Consider the following 18,043-nt stretch of genomic DNA (forward strand, 5'->3'; position numbering starts at 1 on the left):
CACAAATCAGATTGTAGGCAGCTGAACGTGTTAGAGTTGTGTGTCTAAGTGTGTCTACCAGTGTCTAACACCACCTAGACATGTGCAGAAGATCATAAAAAGCCCCTAAATGCATCCTGTGGTCTGGTGCACAGTCGAGAATAGTGCAGTACAACCCACGTTACCGTTTTTTGTTTTTTTTTTTGCAAGTAGCTTGCAAAGCATATTCCTACCAAAAATTAAAAAATGAATTAAAAAAACATTAAGTTTCAATTCTATTTTATGAGCTGTTTATATCAAATAAAGCCTTTGATTGTTAGTCCTGACAAAAAATGTCAAACTGTTCAGGTAATAATACTTAAAAAATAAATAAATAAAAAATAAAAACTACATAAGTTTAAATCTAAAGGTGTTAGTGGAGACAACTAGTGTGTTAAACATGATCACATAAGACCTCATCCAAAACAAAAGTTTATCGGTACATGCCGCCTGTAAGCACATTCTGTTCTCATAATGTCACATGATTCCCACAGGTTTTGCAAATGGGGAGCAAAGTCCCTGCTTAAAACTGAAGATGTGCAAGCCAGAATAAGCACAATAGATGATTTATCTCTAGGATCAGAAATCTTCACATGACCCACAAAAATGCCACTGCTTCCAACTGTTACTTCCTGAACCGCTGATGCCTTCCTGTTATCCATGACGGCCCACTACACACTTCTGTCTACAGGCCCAGATTTCCTGCTAGGAAACCACAGAGGTATTCTAGGGACAGGAAATGGCACTCTGCACAAACACCTTCACAAAAAGCTGTAAATCAAAATCAAATTAGTAAATCACAACTGGATACTAGGAATTCTTCTATTGTTATGAAGTGGGTTAACTTTCATAATGATTAGTAATGAATGAGAAAGCTGGAACCATGAGAGAACTAAGGTATCGGTGCTGACATAAAAATCAAGGGACTAATTACATACAAATTGACCTTTCCTTTTTTTTTAATAGTTTACATAAGCAAAAATCTTGCAAACAGAGTAAACAATCAGCTAGTCTAATCAAAGACGAGCACAGAGAACATAATGTAATATGAATGAACAAATCCACAGTTTTAAATCAAAGAAAGATTCTGAACCATAAACAACTAAAATATTTATTACAAATGTAACAAAGCCAAACACTGAATAAAACATATTTCACCATTGTCTCTGAAACTGTACTGTACTGGCAGACTTACAGGAAATCACAACCTTGGTATAGTTCATATACTCAGTTTGTTAATAAAATCAGATGTTAAAAAAGAAAATGCAGGAGTTAAATGGACCTGGCTACACGGCGAAAAAGAGAGTTCTTGATGCATGTGCATAGCTGATTCATCAGGTCTTTATTCTGACCCTCCACCCAGTGCATCTCCACCAAAACATCACTGTCTTCCACTTTCACATTCATCAGACATTTAAACAGGAAGTTGTGGACTGAGCTGGAGCTTGGGGAAATAACAGAGCCACTGGACCCCTGTTCCTGTTTGCTGGAGGTCTCACAGCGGACATCTGTATCTTTTTCAGAGTCCTGTTTTGTCTTGGATTCTTCTCCATTACCGTGAGGATGAGTAACGTCCTGTGTTGTTGTCGGGTCCATGCTGTCAGCAGTGGGAGTGTCAGGTTCTGGGGCTTTGTGGAGCTCACGAAGCTGTCGACTCTGTTCACGACGTTTCTGCCGAGCATGGACCCAGGTGTTCTCTACAGCAGTCAGGAAGAGGCTGAGTTCTGAGTCGCAGGAAGGCACGCGGTTGTGCAACACCTGAGGACACAGCACAAGTGTTACACCATGACTGTTCTACAGCTTGATAGAGGTCATCTTTCCCCTAAATCACTGGTTCTCAAATTGGAATCCATGAAGTGAAACCAGGGAGCTTGTGATTTTTTATTTAGACACAGTGGTGAAAAACACAACCCACCATTAATGAATCAAATGAATAATCCATACCTAGTTTTGTTAAGGTCTGTTATAGAAAGCTCTATGGGGCTAATAATTAAAATATTATTGTACATGATAAAATAAAGTAAAAAATGTGTGTGTTTACCTTCAGGTCTGTTAGAACACTCTCCAACCAGTAGGTGACGCTCTCCACATGGCTGGAGTGTTTCTGGCCGACGCCGAGTGCCTGAGAGTGCAGTTCTGCTGCAGTGGCTTCTACTATGGTGAAGGTCAGAGGCTTACGTGCCTTCTCCAGCTTACGCTTCTTGTTTGGCGGAGACTGGAACACAGACAAAGTGTGACAGAAATCTGTTATCCAAATCTGTTTTAGTCTCTAAAAATACCAAAAATCGCCTTAATTCATTTAAAAATTCAGTTTTAATAAATGTAGGTGATTAGAAGTAAACTTATTTTCTAATAAGTTATTTATCCATTTTCAAGAAAACTGTTAAATATCTAAAAACAAATCTGAACTAGAACCATAACAAAATTATGACCCAGCCTGTTTGTTTGAGAAAGTGACAACTTTTCATATCTGTGTTTAATGTGATATAAATGTCTGCAGACTGCATTTGCTCTACGGCAATATAAAATGCATTTGCAGACTGAAAACTTTAAGCATTGAACAACTGAATGAATCTGACATCACTATGATCTGAGAATGAGAACTCCAGCAGAGGGCAGCAATGCACAATTGAGGATTTAAAGGTGTGGCTGCTCCTCCTGAGCCTGACCTTGGCTTACAGTGGAGTAAATATACCATCACTGTCTGAGATGTGTGTATGCCATATGTCAAGTGTCTGACACATAGGGACGTGACAAAGGATGTCTGTGCTAGACATTATTCGAGAGGTCAGTACATATAAATATATAACAAAACTCCTTTCCATGTCATACATAACACCTCACAGTTATGACAATGACCATTATAATGAATCTATTACTATTAACTATTATATATAAAACACACACAAACACACATATGCATTTATATATGGACAGTAAACGAGGGGACTTTATAGTCAATGATAAGCTGCATGTATCTAGTTCAGGATATAAAATTAACTGAATATAACAATGTATTTTTATGTCAAAAAAGATAAACAAAATATATAAATTTGCAGGCTCCTTTCATCACAATCACACAATTTGTTCATTGCAATTATATAGATCTTTAGCTTTAATACAAAACAATCATATTTATGAATCTCTGAATAATGAGGTCAGGACACAAGCAGCAATGTGACCCTCCTAAGCCTTGAGCCTAAGCTCATGTTTCTACAAAGAAGATAATGCGCTCACACTCACACACAACAAATTTGGGACAGACATTTGCTTAAAAACAGTAGCGAAACAAGCTATGTTAAAATATGATTAAAAGAACAAAGCGAGATGCTTTTCTCAGACCTTTCAGGTCACATTAACAGATTGTACTGAACAGAAGAGCAGAGGAGGTGAGAGACATTTGGCAAGAGTGAAAAACAGAACGAGTCACAGTAACTTAGCTTGACAGAGGAGCATGCATCATGGGCATTAATCTTTTCTCAAGCAGAACATTTGCAGTTATGAAAGAAAGAATCATCTGAGATAAAAGTGCAAACATTTACAGCAAAGCAGAAAATTACACCGACATTTAGAAAATAAAGGACACCTATAATCATACCATCATGCTACTGCTTTCTTTCACAAGATGCCTCCACTGTGTCACATGATCAGCATCTTACTTCATCTGGCTGACTCCAGAAGAATTTGCTCCAAAATCTTGCTTTTATACTCGACAAACCCCTGATGTAAATTGGTGATACGTGATATTTAAAAATCTTATACTAACATACAGTTAGCGTGGGCTTAGTTTCTTCAAACGCAAACGCAGTCTCAAGAGAGAAGATGGGTTTGGTTGGAAGATATGGAAAGTGTCATAAATGATTTCTTTGCAATTCAGCCCACAAGCAGTAGCAGGTGCTAAAGGTTACAAACTGCTCCTTTAAAATAGACAGTGACCCAGTGGTCTTGCTGTAAGCTTCCCCTCAACGATTCATGACACTCACTGAACAATTACAAACGTACAAGTAGACAAGGGAAGTATTTCATTGGTTTGGCATGCCTTCACACACAGCATGGCCTTAAAATTCAATCAGAACAGGAAACAGGAGAATCTCATAGACTGCTGTATATCATATGTATTATTTGAGTAAGCTGACCTTACTAATCCTACTGAATGGGACTGAACAATGTGGTGCAACGGTATGAAGTGTTAACAGCCCATTACGGCAAAGAGAATGTAATATGTATACATAAACACACACACATTGCACTACAGTTACACACTTTTGGCACAGCTGCACTTTACCTATAATATTCTTAGCGTTTCAATTTTAATATAACTGAAGTTCTATTCTTGGTGTGTGTGTGTGTATATAAATATAAACACACCATTTATTCTTATGGTTTGTGTTTATATGATGATGACGATAAAGTATATGTGTGATTGTGTATGTGAGGAATAAAATTTTAATCTGAGAGGTATTTTCAAAAGTACATTCAGACTTCTTTATTTATCATCTGCTTGTTTTCTCCACAGCACAGACAAGACCATGTTCCCATAGCAGCCAACAGGGAACATATGAACTGACTGGTCTATGTATCCCCTGGTACAAAATCTAAAAACACACACCTATAGTGCACCAGGGGGAGCCATTCTATGGCTGTTGGTCACAGAGGATGCAAAGGCTTTAGCGACACTGACAGGTATGAATCAGTTTATCTAACAATACTCCACTAATGCTCTGTATTTTAATAGAAATGACTCCATACGTTACATGTAACAGGCTTGTGTTAAAATCACTGGAACTGTGAATAATAATGACTAATGACTTGTATACAACACAATACATGATATTCTATTGACTGAATTGTACAGCAAAGAGGTTCATTGCATCCGACCCTGTTGTGTCTGCAGGACTCTAGGCCACATAAAGCTCAGTGCTTTAAAAAACAAACAAACAGGAATTAGAATCAATAAAATTGATCAAGTCAGTCGGTCTGTGTGTGTACTGCACACGATTATGGGCAGCTAAGGAGACCACACTGAAACAAACATTTTCAGCTGCAATACTGTTTCATTATTTTACTAATGTTTTTCTCTCTTTTATTCAATTTCATTCTCTTTATTCTATGTTATATAAACACACGTCCACATCTGAGCAGGAAGAAAGAGCAGGAGAGTCTTTAAATAGCTGCTATTCCGATCTTGAAATAGAATCCTCAATAGCGGCACCTCCACAGACAAAAAGGTTAAACGTATTAATTATTAAACATACACAGATGTGGCTGAGCGACAGAGCGATCAGAGGTTATACTCAGAGCCTAAAAGCAGGAATAATTTTGACACGCTTCTCCATTCTGTCATTGCTCTCAACCTCCCGGAACGCTTATTTCTCTAATGCCTCCCGATCCTGACCTCTTTCCTTTCAGCCAAAGCCTTTGCTGTAAATCAATGTTTCTAACAGCTCAACGTGTTGGATGAGCAGATAGCAGAGCACATCTTCCTTCCCCATGTTCCTCTCTCCCTCCCTCTTTCTCGGTGTGCGAGAGACAGTTTCTCGCTTTCGTCTCGGTGAAAGGAGGATCATATTCCATGTCCATGGTCCTGTCACACTTTTCATGATCTCACAACTGTATTAGAGACAAATCTGTCAATCAGATTGATCTGGTTTCTATAATGGGACTGAGCTGGGCTCAGAGATAACGGATTAGCAGACATATATACAGGACAAGCTTTTTGTGTATGTACATGTGTTAGAGAGTGAGAGAAAGAGAGAGAGAGAGAGAGAGAGAGAGAGAGAGAGAGAGATGGGGAGGGGATTTAGTACGTCTTATTTACAGTACATTGCCATCTGGCTTAAGAGTGATTAATATGACATGACAAATAAATAGATAGATAAATAAGAATATATGCACACAAATATACATTTTCATTAAAATATTCAAATCATGTCTAAATAAAACACTGTGTTCAGTAATCCCAGATGTGTGTGTAGTGGCTCATGGTGTGATAAGGAGAGTGGAATGCAGACAGAAATGTAGGCCAATCTTTCTGCTCAAGTGCCCTCCACAAAGGCATGCAGGGAAGTTGGGAAAGACTGGAAGCATTCCACCGCCCGCCCCTTTCACAAAGCCTTACACTTCTCTCTCTCATTCTCTCGATCACTCCCTCTCGCTACAAGAGCATGGCTATACAACACAGCCCTGCTGCCCTGGAGACCGTTGCCAGGCTACAACGACTGGGGAAGAGAGCTGGACTGCAGGGAGCAGTCAGTGTGTGCCTAATGGAATGGACCGGGTTTGCATTATTAACACGGTCACCGATCTGGAGCTGCATGAATATTCTGCCAGTGTGGCTTTCCTTCAGCTGAAACTAGACACACACACACACACCCAAGCAGCTCAGTAGGTCACAGCAGGACCTTTTCCTCCAAGTCACAGAAGGTAGAGCACGGAACTGAAACTTACTGGCATGGTAACATCCTCATAGAAGCTCCAGGCCAAAGCCCAGCGCATGGTGCGCCCCTGACAGAACTCAGTGTGTGTTACTTTGAGGACCTGTTCGAACAAAATAAGAGATAACAGAAGCTGTGATCAACAGCAGCACAGAAAGAATTCTTTACACATTAAGCATTTTATTTTAAACAACTCTCCTACTAATAATCGTAGCATAAAGCCAACAGGGTCTTTTAATGCCTGGAAAACGTGTGATAAAAATATCCTTATAATATATTATTGTTAATATGTTATTGCATATAACAATATGTATTACAATATTATTACACAGATTGTGCTTAATAAAAGGTTTAAACCTTTTTAACATTGTTAACAGTTTTAACCTTGTTAACGTGTCTCAGGTGAACTGATCACAAATGAACTGCAATGAGTTCTAACGCATCTGAAGAAACATTGTGATCTGCTCACAATTATTAGCACTAATGTGTCTGACAGCACTGAGGAAACATGCAATTAACTGCAACATGGGTCTAGTTATGAAATCTGATTACTGCTCACTAGAGTTGCAATCAGGACGTGAAATTATGAACACCTCTCTTACTCAGTGATGCTTTGGTTTAGATCAGTTTGAAAGCCCTATTTGGACCGGATTAGATTTGGTATAATGTACTGTAATTATTACTGAAGCTTCTCTCTATTCTTCTGTATGGGAATCAATCATTTTAGTCATGTTTATGGATTGTGCAATCCTGTGGCTGGAAAAAAAATTGCCATTTGGTAATTTCTATAAAATGAACAGCAGAAATATCCTCATGTAATACAGTTTATCCCATGTTATGATCAATCATAACTAGCCTGGCCACACACACACACACACTACAGAAGATGCTTATGATAAAGCTCAAAACAATGTTTTCAAAAAATAATTAGAATGTGGGATGAAATTTGTAATTTGGATTATTCATTTCAGGTTTGCAATTGCTGTACAGTGATGCCTCGAGATACGAGTGCTCTGACATACGAATTTTTTGAGATACGAGCTGTGATTCGACCTTATTTTTGGCTTGAGATACGAGCAAGTTTTTGAGATCCGAGCATCCGAGCCGCCGCCGAAACAAAGATCCCCAACAACCACGTGTGCTCTGTTTCCCCGCCTCAGCTTCCCACGTCTCACTCGGTTAAAGCCGTCTTTCCACTGCACATGACAAACAACGGCCGATAAACCGGAAGTCATTCATTTCCTATGGAGAGTCGCAAAGTCGCTGTGTGAGGTGCCGACCATCTGCGGATCCGTAATTTTCGGATCCGTTTTTTTGCGTTGGATGCGTTAAAAAATTTGAACTTGTGCGACTACACCGCATCTGATATGCCGACCGGACAGGTTTTTATTAAAACGTGACCTGTCAGAACTAACGCGATGCTTGATTTAAGTTCGTTAATTTTAGTGAAGTTTAGTTAAGTTCCATTTAAGTGTAAAGTAGCATTAAGAGTGTACAGTAGCGAGTAAGTGAACGAAAGCGAAAGTGTACGTACGAGACAAAATTCCTCCTGTTTACTCCTCCCTCAACCTCCGTGCGCATCTTCCGTAAAGTAAAACCAGTTTATTTTTTTAACACTTTTATTACTGTATGTTTTTATACAATATTTGTCATTTATATATAGAGGTACTGTACATTTTTCATATTCAAAACACAAACAAAACAACTGGAGTGGAATTTTGCGAGCTGGAACGGATTAATGGGATTTCAATTCATTTAAACTGGGAAAATTGTTTTGAGATACGAGCAATTTGAGATACGAGCAAAGTCACGGAACGAATTAAACTCGTATCTCGAGGCATCACTGTACTGAAAAGTTAATTTTAAATGGATAAATGTGAATTCAGGAAATGGGAAAACTATATTAAAACTTTTTAGGAATTCACTTATTAATTACTTGATAAGACAATTCCAAACAAACAGTCATTTAAAACACAAGAGACCTAAATGCAGCTTGCTAGTTAATAACTGGCTGCATACAGCAAGTGAACTAAAAGTAGCAGCTGCATGCAGCGCTTAGGGAGTCTGTAGATCATCAATTAAATCCTTTCCACCTGAAGAGAGTCTGTGGCCAGGTGTGAAATGATGCACTTCTACACGTTAATCATGGATCACTGCTGTATATATAGAACTGGATAGGGACAGCCTTGCTATAATCCTACACTCTATTCTCTAATTTTACACCATCTTCACACCACTACACAAAGTAGATTATAAAAGCAGGATGTAGTTAGACTACTAAACGACCTCTAAATGGCCATATAAACTAAAAGATAAAATCAAAAAGGAGAAGAACCGGAAATGAGCAAGTGAAGGAGAGAAAGTCTCATTAGCATATTAATTAGAGACCCATTAGTTGGCTATGGGGCAGATTGGAGGTATCAGGCTAGAGTGCTGGAACACAGCCAAGTGCACCATCGCTCTGATGAGAGGTGACAGCACTCTGACACCTCCAGATGAAGAGAGGAGAGAAGGCCGATACCATCCTAATAACCTGTAAACGTGGTGAACAGCTTGCAGTCACAGCTATTAGAGAGTCCTGTTCTCACACAAAGCTGAGCCGGGGGCTTATTTGCTCTTGGGGGAGGGGACGGCAGCTAATGCCTGCTAATGAACTAATGAAATCCAGCCCATCATAGCTCTGTTTCATGGGGCATTTTCAGGGCCACTTGAGGAAAGCTGATTTAGATCAATTAACCTGCAGATTCTTCCAGCGACGCACATTTACTCATTCAATCAGGAGAAGATTAATGAAAAACAATACACACATTTGTATACATGTGGACACACGTGGCACGACTCACCCCTTGTTTTCTTAGCTCCTCTTTTAAGGGTGCCAGACTACACTTTTTCCCCAGCATGCAGCTGTACCATCTGCAAAAGACAAAGACAGCGGCTGTGTTTACATGCACAGATAATTGTTAATCCAAATCAACTCCCATTGTAGATTTCTAATGAACTGTTTACATATAACGTAAACTCAACCCACTGCTAAAATCGTTACATGTATGCAAAGTTGCATACAAAGGGCTTACACTATATCCACCCTTCTGATGGTAAACGTTAAGTAATAAAGCTATACACAGGTTTATAGAAAAATATGACAAAATTAATTCAAAATTATAAAATGTCTTCTTACGTCAAAGCTTTTCTTAACAATTGTACTGATTGTTAGGGCAAGATGTGCTTCATACATTATGAATTTGAATTCATTTTCATTTTAATGATTATTTAACACAGGGGCAGAGTCGCATTTCTATCCCAGCTTCCATCCTGAGCTCAGGTTACTGTCTGTGCAGCATACTCCATGTGTCTATATGGGTTTCTTCCCATCTCCAAAAACCTGCTACGTTCAATTGCCTCTGTGTGTGAACAAGTGGGGATGTGGACGGTGCACTGTAACGACATTGTTGCCCATCCAGCCTGTATTCCCACCTCATGCTCTGTGTTCCTGAAATCAGCTCCGGACCTACCATAACCCTGACCAGGATAAACAAATTTACGAAGATGAGCAAATGAATGATCAGCTTAATGAGAAAAGTGACAAAAAAGAAATTCTTCAAAAATAAACCCTGGCTGCTCCATTGTAATTATATTATATTATATAATATATTATATACACCATTAATCAGTTTATTTTATTTAAGAGTTATTCATACTAAATATGATTATATGGCCATAGGTATATGGACACGTGAACATCACACCCATATGTGTGGTTTTCTCACAAACTGTTGCCACATAGTTGGATGTTATGATGCCATGGCATGAGAACTGGAGAGTACTGCACATGGCTATTGACCTCAATCCCACTGAACACCTTTGGGATGACCTGGAACACAGACTGCACCCCAGGCCTTCTCACCCTTCAACAGTACCTGATCTCACTAATGCTCTTTCAGCTGAACGAACACAAATCCTTACGGCCACAATCCAAAATCTAGTGGAAAGTCTTCCACGATGAGATGTTCACCAAGCACATATGGGTGTGATGTTCAGGTGTCCAAAAACATATGGCCATATAATTCTATGTATTATTAATAACACTTAAATGAAATAAATGAAACAATGGTGTTCCCATTTTCTCCTTAAACTGCAACAACATTCTTTCTTCAAAGTACCTGATTTTTGCTATGGGTTTGTGTATGACATGCTGGGCACTGTGTTTGATCCCAACTCAAACATCAGAGCTGGGCGAGGACTGGAGAAAACAACTTGCGTCGTTACCCAACCAGGCCCAGGACTTTGAAGTCACACAGCAGAGGAAGGAAAAAAAAAATCAATGCTTATACTTCACAGTAAAATCTGAGGCTTTATCAGCCATCACTGGACACAAAAACACAGCAGAAAGGAAATCTATGTGTAACTGACTAATACACACAATGCTTAACAACTGAAGCCCTTGAGGACCAAATAATCCATACGAATAATTGCCATCAAAGAGAGCATCCTTCAGTTTAAGAGGGGAGTAGCAGTGGGAAACAAGGCTGGCACGGTGTCTAGCTGAATTCTGACTGAGGGCAAACCCCCAACTCCTCAGGGGATACCCAAGTCAGGGAAGCCTGCAGGCCTACAGAATCCATTTCATTTTTTCCTCAATAAAATATTAAACAATCTTAATATCCACAGATGTTCTTCATGCTGTTGAAAACCAACCAGCACCTAAAAGGCTAAACTGATTGAAGATTATAATGAAACTGAACAGGCAAAAAGAAAAAAATTACTACATGCTCATCCTTTAACTCACTCTAAGGAGGAAGCAATTAAAATGTCAATAATAAGTAGCTCTTGGCAATTTGTGAAATTAGATCTGTATTGTGTGTGTGTGTGTGTGTGAGAGAGAGAGTGTGAGAGAGAGAGAAAATGAGAGAGAGAGAGAGAGAGAGAGAGAGGGTGAGAGAGAGAGAAAATGAGAGGGGGAGAGAGAGAGAGAGAGAGAGAGGGTGAGAGAGAGAGAAAATGAGAGAGAGAGAGAGAGAGAGAGAGAGAGAGAGAGAGAGAGAGAGAGAGAGAGAGAGAGAGAGAGGGAGGGTGAGAGAGAGAGAAAATGAGAGGGAGAGAGAGAGAGAGAGAGAGAGAGAGAGAGAGAGAGAGAGAGAGAGAGAGAGAGAGAGAGAGAGAGAGAGAGAGAGAGAGAGAGAGAGAGAGAGAGAGAGAAAGGTAGAAGAGACTGGGTCTAATTGCAGATCTATGGATTTAAAGAGGAACAGCAATCTGTGTCTGGCTGGGTCTCTAACAGAAAGTAAACAGACCCCCCTCCCCCCTGCCCTTTTCCAACACCACTGTGTTGGTACTGATGTCTATTATGGAACCGTTCCACCTGATCCCACTGATAACACACACACAAAAATGCTGCTGGTCTACAACCAAGAAACTAATCCTATGTGCTTGGAGCCGCCGTCATTTCATCACCATGACAACACCACAAAATGATTTACAGGACTCTTAATAAGATCTAAACCACTTTTTAGACCAATGTTAAGCAAAACTGAATATTTTTCAAATGTACTGAGTTGGAAACAACCATTTTTTAATACCGTGCTTTATTTAAGTATCTACATTCCAGGGTATAATCATGTAAATGCAGCAAAACAGTCCTTTTGCATGTAAACACTTGTCATAGTCATAGTCATAGTCATAGTCACAGTCATAGAGGTAAATTACATGATTGTGATCATCCATGACTATTATTTTTATAGCATGCATTTTATATTTTATTTTATATGTCTCACATTTGACATCATCTCATTAATGTTAAAGGAAATGGCAAAACTACCTTTACCTTCAATTGCAAAACAATTTAACTTGCAAAGAAGCATACACAATACAAAAAGACACACAAAAAAAACCAACAACACATATCTGCAATTTTGTATGTAATCATTCAGACTAGAGTCAGCAGATTAACGATTAGAAGGTAACTGAAAGAACCTGTCTGTGGAAGCAACCATTTACATGGCATCATACTACTGAAATGCATCACAAAGCAGAAAAACCTACAGTACAGTCCTCTTTCTCTCACACACACACACACACACACACACACACACACACACACACACACACACACACACACACACACACACACACACACACACACACACACACACACACACACACACACACACACACACACACACACACACACACACACTCCCCTGGGGCTTCCAGGTGTGGCTTTGTTAATCAGCTCTAATGTGCGCTGCCATGCACACACATCTGCTCCCATAGGACAAGCCGGATGCTGCATGGGTAATCGTTTGCTTTTTCTGCCAATTAATTAAACAAACTCTGGATGACAGTTCCATCTCTGCCTCCATCTGCTGTGCCCCGTCATCAGGACAGCTTCTTCCCCTCTGCACCTCTGCAGGAGCTGGGAATAACTCACCATAACATGCAGTGCGAGGGGGAAAAGATTAAGTGAAAATTAAATGCAAGCGTTAGTTTTTCTGAATATAAGACAGTTATTCCTATCTTTGCAGCCCTCTTTCCACCGGAACACGTGAAGCTAAACACTATTTTTCTATTGCCGTCCACTGAGCATTGCTGAACACGTTTAGACATGTTTAAAATGACTTGACTTTGGCAAGTACATCACAATTAAAACATGGCCAGATTCACTCCCTCAGACCTCCTGCTCAAGTGGCAGTGGGATTTGAACATTAATGCCACTTTTCCGTTAGACAGTGTGGTACACAATCCACCCAAAACCTATCCATGTGCCTATGCTCTGTACCATGTGATCTGAGGCAGGATATACAAGTGGAGCTAAAAATAGTTCAGCCAATTGATTGGTACTCAAATTGCTTTTCAGCCTTTCTAATACATCATTGTAATGTTTCTTTGTACTCATTTCTGAATGCTTTGGAGCAATATCACGAGTTTATCATATAATCTACTAATGTGTTTATTATGATTATTATGATTGATTATTATTCTCCAGCAAGTTTTCCCCCTCACTGATATTTAGCCCCTTTTCACATTTCTTACGCACACACATTCCACGTGAAATCTGCTATTCTAAAACTCTATATGGCTAATAAATCTAATAAATCTAATCTAATAAATACATGCCGTATGACACCATATCATTTCTATGCATTCTGAAATTTACAACATTTTAAGACATCTTGGGTTATGTTTTAAGGATATACGGCAAAGTGCGTATTCACTGTTTTCTCCATTTTTTTGGTTCGTCTGTTATTAAATACTAAGCGTAAAGTATTGGCACCCTGGGCTGTATGTTCACAAGTTTGTAGTGTCTCATTATCACACAGTTTTGAGAGAGGTGATACAAACAATTAGCAAATTCAAGATACTCAATTAGTCAATTATTAGACACCACCCCACAAAGCTCCACCATGGTATGCATAAATTACACATTACGTGCATGAACCGTACTAAACGCGTGTCACTATATATGTGATTGTGTGTATTTGGACGTGTGCGTCAAACCTGAGCCTCGTCTTAAGCTGTACACTGTCTTGGATAATCCTTTTCACAAACTCCAGCTCCCCTCCCTCAGCCATGATTTCGGTCACGCCTCCCGTGTTGACGGAGCTGGGAGGGGGTCTGTGCGAGTTCCTCGAGTTGACGCCCTGATGGAGTAAATGAAACCAATCCAACACATTTAAACAGCCATTCTCATCAGCTGAATCAGACCATGAATTATACTTGTATTAAACAGATGCTTGTATTAGTCTGATAGAACTGGAGAAATTCATTATATTCATGTAAATTAATATAAATTCAATGTACACAGCTTCTATTGTTAAAGAAAATTGGCTTATGTTCAAGTCTGAGATGGAGAAAACACTGTTGTTACCTTTGCCTCTAAGTGGTTAGCAAAGAAAGGAGGATTGCACATGCAGAAATCGTACACTATCGACTCCTCCTTCAAGGCATCCATTAGCAAGGTCTTTTGGGGCACCTTCACCACTGCAACACACACAAAGGCACACAAGCTCAAATCTTACACAAGCTCATATCAAAAACAATACGAATTCCTGATCGGTGAATGTACAGACTCAAACCTTTTATCAGGTCTGCCATGTTGTTTTGTTCAACATTTTTCTTAGCGTAAGTATAACAGATGTCATCCACCTCTGTTGCAAGAAAGTACCAGCCATTCATTGAGGCTCCCAATAGGGGGTAGATACAGGAGGCCCCCGTACCTGCAAGCACACAGACACACACACATTCAAATGCATCCACACACACACACACACACAAAGAAGACAAAGCACTTACATGCGGTTCCAACCCAAGTCTGCCATCTCAATAATATTTCATTACACACACGATTGCAATTGAAGAAGAACATAATGTACTGGAACCCCATTATTGATGAATCACCAAGTAGCTCAATTTCACTGATACATACTGTCTTCGGTATACTCGTACATTATTTTAATGAAGAGGAAAATAAAAAAAAAGGTTAAAACACTATGGATGAAACAAATTGCAAACAAAAATACAGAAAATTTAATTGTTTAAAAAAAAAAAAAAAAAAAAAAAAAAGATCTAAAAGGAGTTATAATACATGAGTCATGCACAAGTCAGTTAGCACAAGGAAGTCTGTTAACACGTTGACCTGAACTGACAGATGCCCCACCGAAATGACAGATCAGGTCTCTAATGCAATAATGTGCAGCAGGTCACCTCTGTTCATCCATTATTTACCGTCCCACGTCTGCTACTCTCAGGATGCCTGACAGACAAAAAGGCTTCTGAAGCCTGAGTTAAACAGTTACATCAGGCCAATTCATCATGTTTGGGACAGTAAAACCACATAGAGACAAATAACTCAATAACATCGCCTCAATTTAATAACACTCACTGAGAAACTGGGAAAGGAACAATAAACAGATGGACAGCTGTGTAAGGATTTCTTCTACTTCCCTTAGAAACAAAGAACACACAAAAGCAGAGCAGTGACAAGGACATCCTAGTGACCAAAGATCCTTTGAGCGAGGGAGGGAGGGGAAAGATTTGGAGGAGCTTTATCTTGTCTAGAAATCACCACCAGACATCTGCCTATTAGTAAACCTACTGGCACCACTGGCACAGTGTGAGAACCAGGGCTTTACACACAGCATGCGACACACTGCTCTGTCTCTCTCCATCTGTTTCCTTTATGACAAGTCAGAATTCGAATAAATGCTCCTGTGACTTGCATGGTAATGACTTTAGAACAAAGCGAGTAAGAGCTTGTCCATTGCTCCAGTATTTTAGGGCAGAGTTTATTTACTCAATGCCCACTGACCCACAAACACAAGTGCTAATACAAGCTAGCAATATTGACTACTGTCTTGCATGAAACATGGCTGTCAAGTGTCACGCATTGAGTGACAGTCACTCATTTCGGCCTTTTGTCACGCTCTCCCGCCACACATTGTATTTGTCACGCAGGAAAACGTACTATTTATCATATATTTAATAAGCCGCAGCGCCCAAAATGTATTTGTCTGCACCGCTGTCTCTGTGGAACCGAGGAAGGAATCAAGCGCGTCACCTGGAGCTCTTAATCAAGCCTGACACTTATCAGCCAATCAAAATAAAGAGGCTACACAATAGCCAATCAGAAAATAGCACTATTGTATATGGGTAAGATTTAACGCAACAACCAATAAAAAAAACATTCATTAGCGAGGGCATTTTCGATGGTCGGTTTGAACAAAACCTCAACACGAAACAGCTTGTCTCTGGACGGGACATTGTCCTCAATCATGACCCTAAAAATGTCTGGGCTTGAGCCGAACTGTTTTATATGGGAGCAACATTACAAATGCTAAAGGAGTCCAAAAAGGCAACAAACACTTACAATAAACAACACCAGTCATAAACTCTCTCTCTCTTACACACACACACACACACACATATTAATAAATGGAAATTGAACAAATACTTTGTATTTGGTTAAAATGTGGTCAGCGATCCTGGTGAAACAGTTTTTTTTGGGGGGTGGTGGTGGTGGTGGTTGAAAATGTCACTCCTGCCTGTCTTCAAAACTTGAGAGCCCTGTGACATATTAGCTTAATGTTAGCTAGCTTGCTAGAGAAATTACATTACATGAAGTTAGCCAGCTTTCTTGTGATCTTGGATATAATTAGCCATATTTGGATATAATTAGCTATATTTGGATATAATTAGCTATATTTGGATATAATTAGCTATATTTGGATATAATTAGCTATATTTGCAACAACTCTGGCTACTGATTTCCACAATATATGTCTCTCAGATTTCTGAATGTAGCTAGCTTGTTAGTAGTCTTAGCTACCGCTTTACACACTACAACAACTTATTTAATCTTAGCTACCTTGTCTACTGCTTCAATCATAATCATATATAGCCCAATGGAAGCCAGCTTTTTTGGCTAGTTGAAAACAAAATTAATAGTTAAATCAATGTGTGTTAGTTTTAATATAGACCACAATGACATGTTTAAACAATAGAATAAATAATTAGTCTAGCCTGCTAGCTTCCTTGGCTACGTGTTCAAACAAAACATTAGTTATCCTAGCAAACCTAGTTAATAGGCTAATGTTAGCAATCTTCCAGCATTAAAATAAAGTTAGTTTAAAAGAAACTAACTTAAAAAAAAAGACAAATATTAAAGAACGCACTTGTTTTTATTGATAACATGCTTCCGTTCTGCCAATCGACTTTAACCTCTAAGCCAAAAAGACGATGATGGCATTACGGCTTAAATCTCTGCCCAGAACTAGCTTCAAAACTACACTTTCACTGTTCAGAGTGTCGTGGGAATGTGCCACCAGTCACCTCACCTGCATAATGATCAGAAAACAGGCAACTGTGTGTAAAGCCTTGTGTGCTGCTGAGAGCAGAGAACCGGGATGTGCTACTGTGTTAAAGAACTGTGGGTACCGATATCGATGCCCCTGCGTGGACTGCCCTGCCCTCCGGTCAGATCCTCCACCCAGTGGATGTAGTTGAGGCGCAGAGGGACGGTGGGGATGAGCCGCTCCAAAGGAATCTCAATACTCAGGCCAAAGTCTTCCTTTAGCAGTGTGCATGTGAGAGCACGCACCGCCTCAGGGTCTTTAAAATTCAGCCTGCAGGACAGTGAGGAGTGTGAAAAGAAAATGGAGGAGCGAGAGAGAGAGAGAGAGAGAGAGAGAGAGAGAGAGAGAGAGAGAGAGAGAGAGAGAGAGAGAGAGAGAGAGAGAGAGGAAAGAAGGGAAGAGAGAGAGAGAGAGATCAGTTTTTCTCATGATCAGTGTTGATCAAAGATCAGTTTCTCTCATCATTTAAAACAATAAGCTTTTAATGTACTTCCATTGTGGTTCTTAGAATTAATTTCTCTATTGAAATTTACCAACAAACAAACAAGCAATCCATAAGGGGCTATGTATAAGATAATTAATTCCCTTTTTTTATGGTATATAAATTATGCACATGATGCACAATTATGTACACTACTATTTAATATGTTTCGAAAATATATAAGTATCTGTTAAACAAATCCTTAGCATGAAACATTTTCTTAACCAACATGCCCCTATTATATGAATTCTTTCTTCGTGTCA

At 39.4% G+C, this 18,043-nt stretch overlaps 1 protein-coding gene across 1 annotated transcript in view; it reads right to left on the reverse strand.

The window, feature by feature from the left end:
• Nucleotides 1-1,115: 1,115 nt before the first annotated feature.
• mettl16 (methyltransferase 16, N6-methyladenosine) overlaps nucleotides 1,116-18,043 on the reverse strand; it is a 33,678-nt gene continuing 16,750 nt past the window's right edge. The window contains exons 3-10 of the mRNA XM_060888474.1: nucleotides 17,382-17,569; nucleotides 14,525-14,665; nucleotides 14,317-14,429; nucleotides 13,947-14,089; nucleotides 9,296-9,365; nucleotides 6,466-6,555; nucleotides 2,060-2,233; nucleotides 1,116-1,776 (exon numbers count right to left, since the gene is read on the reverse strand). Coding sequence (XP_060744457.1) covers nucleotides 1,291-1,776; nucleotides 2,060-2,233; nucleotides 6,466-6,555; nucleotides 9,296-9,365; nucleotides 13,947-14,089; nucleotides 14,317-14,429; nucleotides 14,525-14,665; nucleotides 17,382-17,569 — 1,405 coding nt within the window. The 3' untranslated portion in view covers nucleotides 1,116-1,290. The remainder of the gene's footprint in view (nucleotides 1,777-2,059; nucleotides 2,234-6,465; nucleotides 6,556-9,295; nucleotides 9,366-13,946; nucleotides 14,090-14,316; nucleotides 14,430-14,524; nucleotides 14,666-17,381; nucleotides 17,570-18,043) is intronic.

The sequence above is a fragment of the Tachysurus vachellii genome, chromosome 15, assembly GCF_030014155.1.
Source record: "Tachysurus vachellii isolate PV-2020 chromosome 15, HZAU_Pvac_v1, whole genome shotgun sequence".
Classification (NCBI taxonomy): domain Eukaryota; kingdom Metazoa; phylum Chordata; class Actinopteri; order Siluriformes; family Bagridae; genus Tachysurus; species Tachysurus vachellii.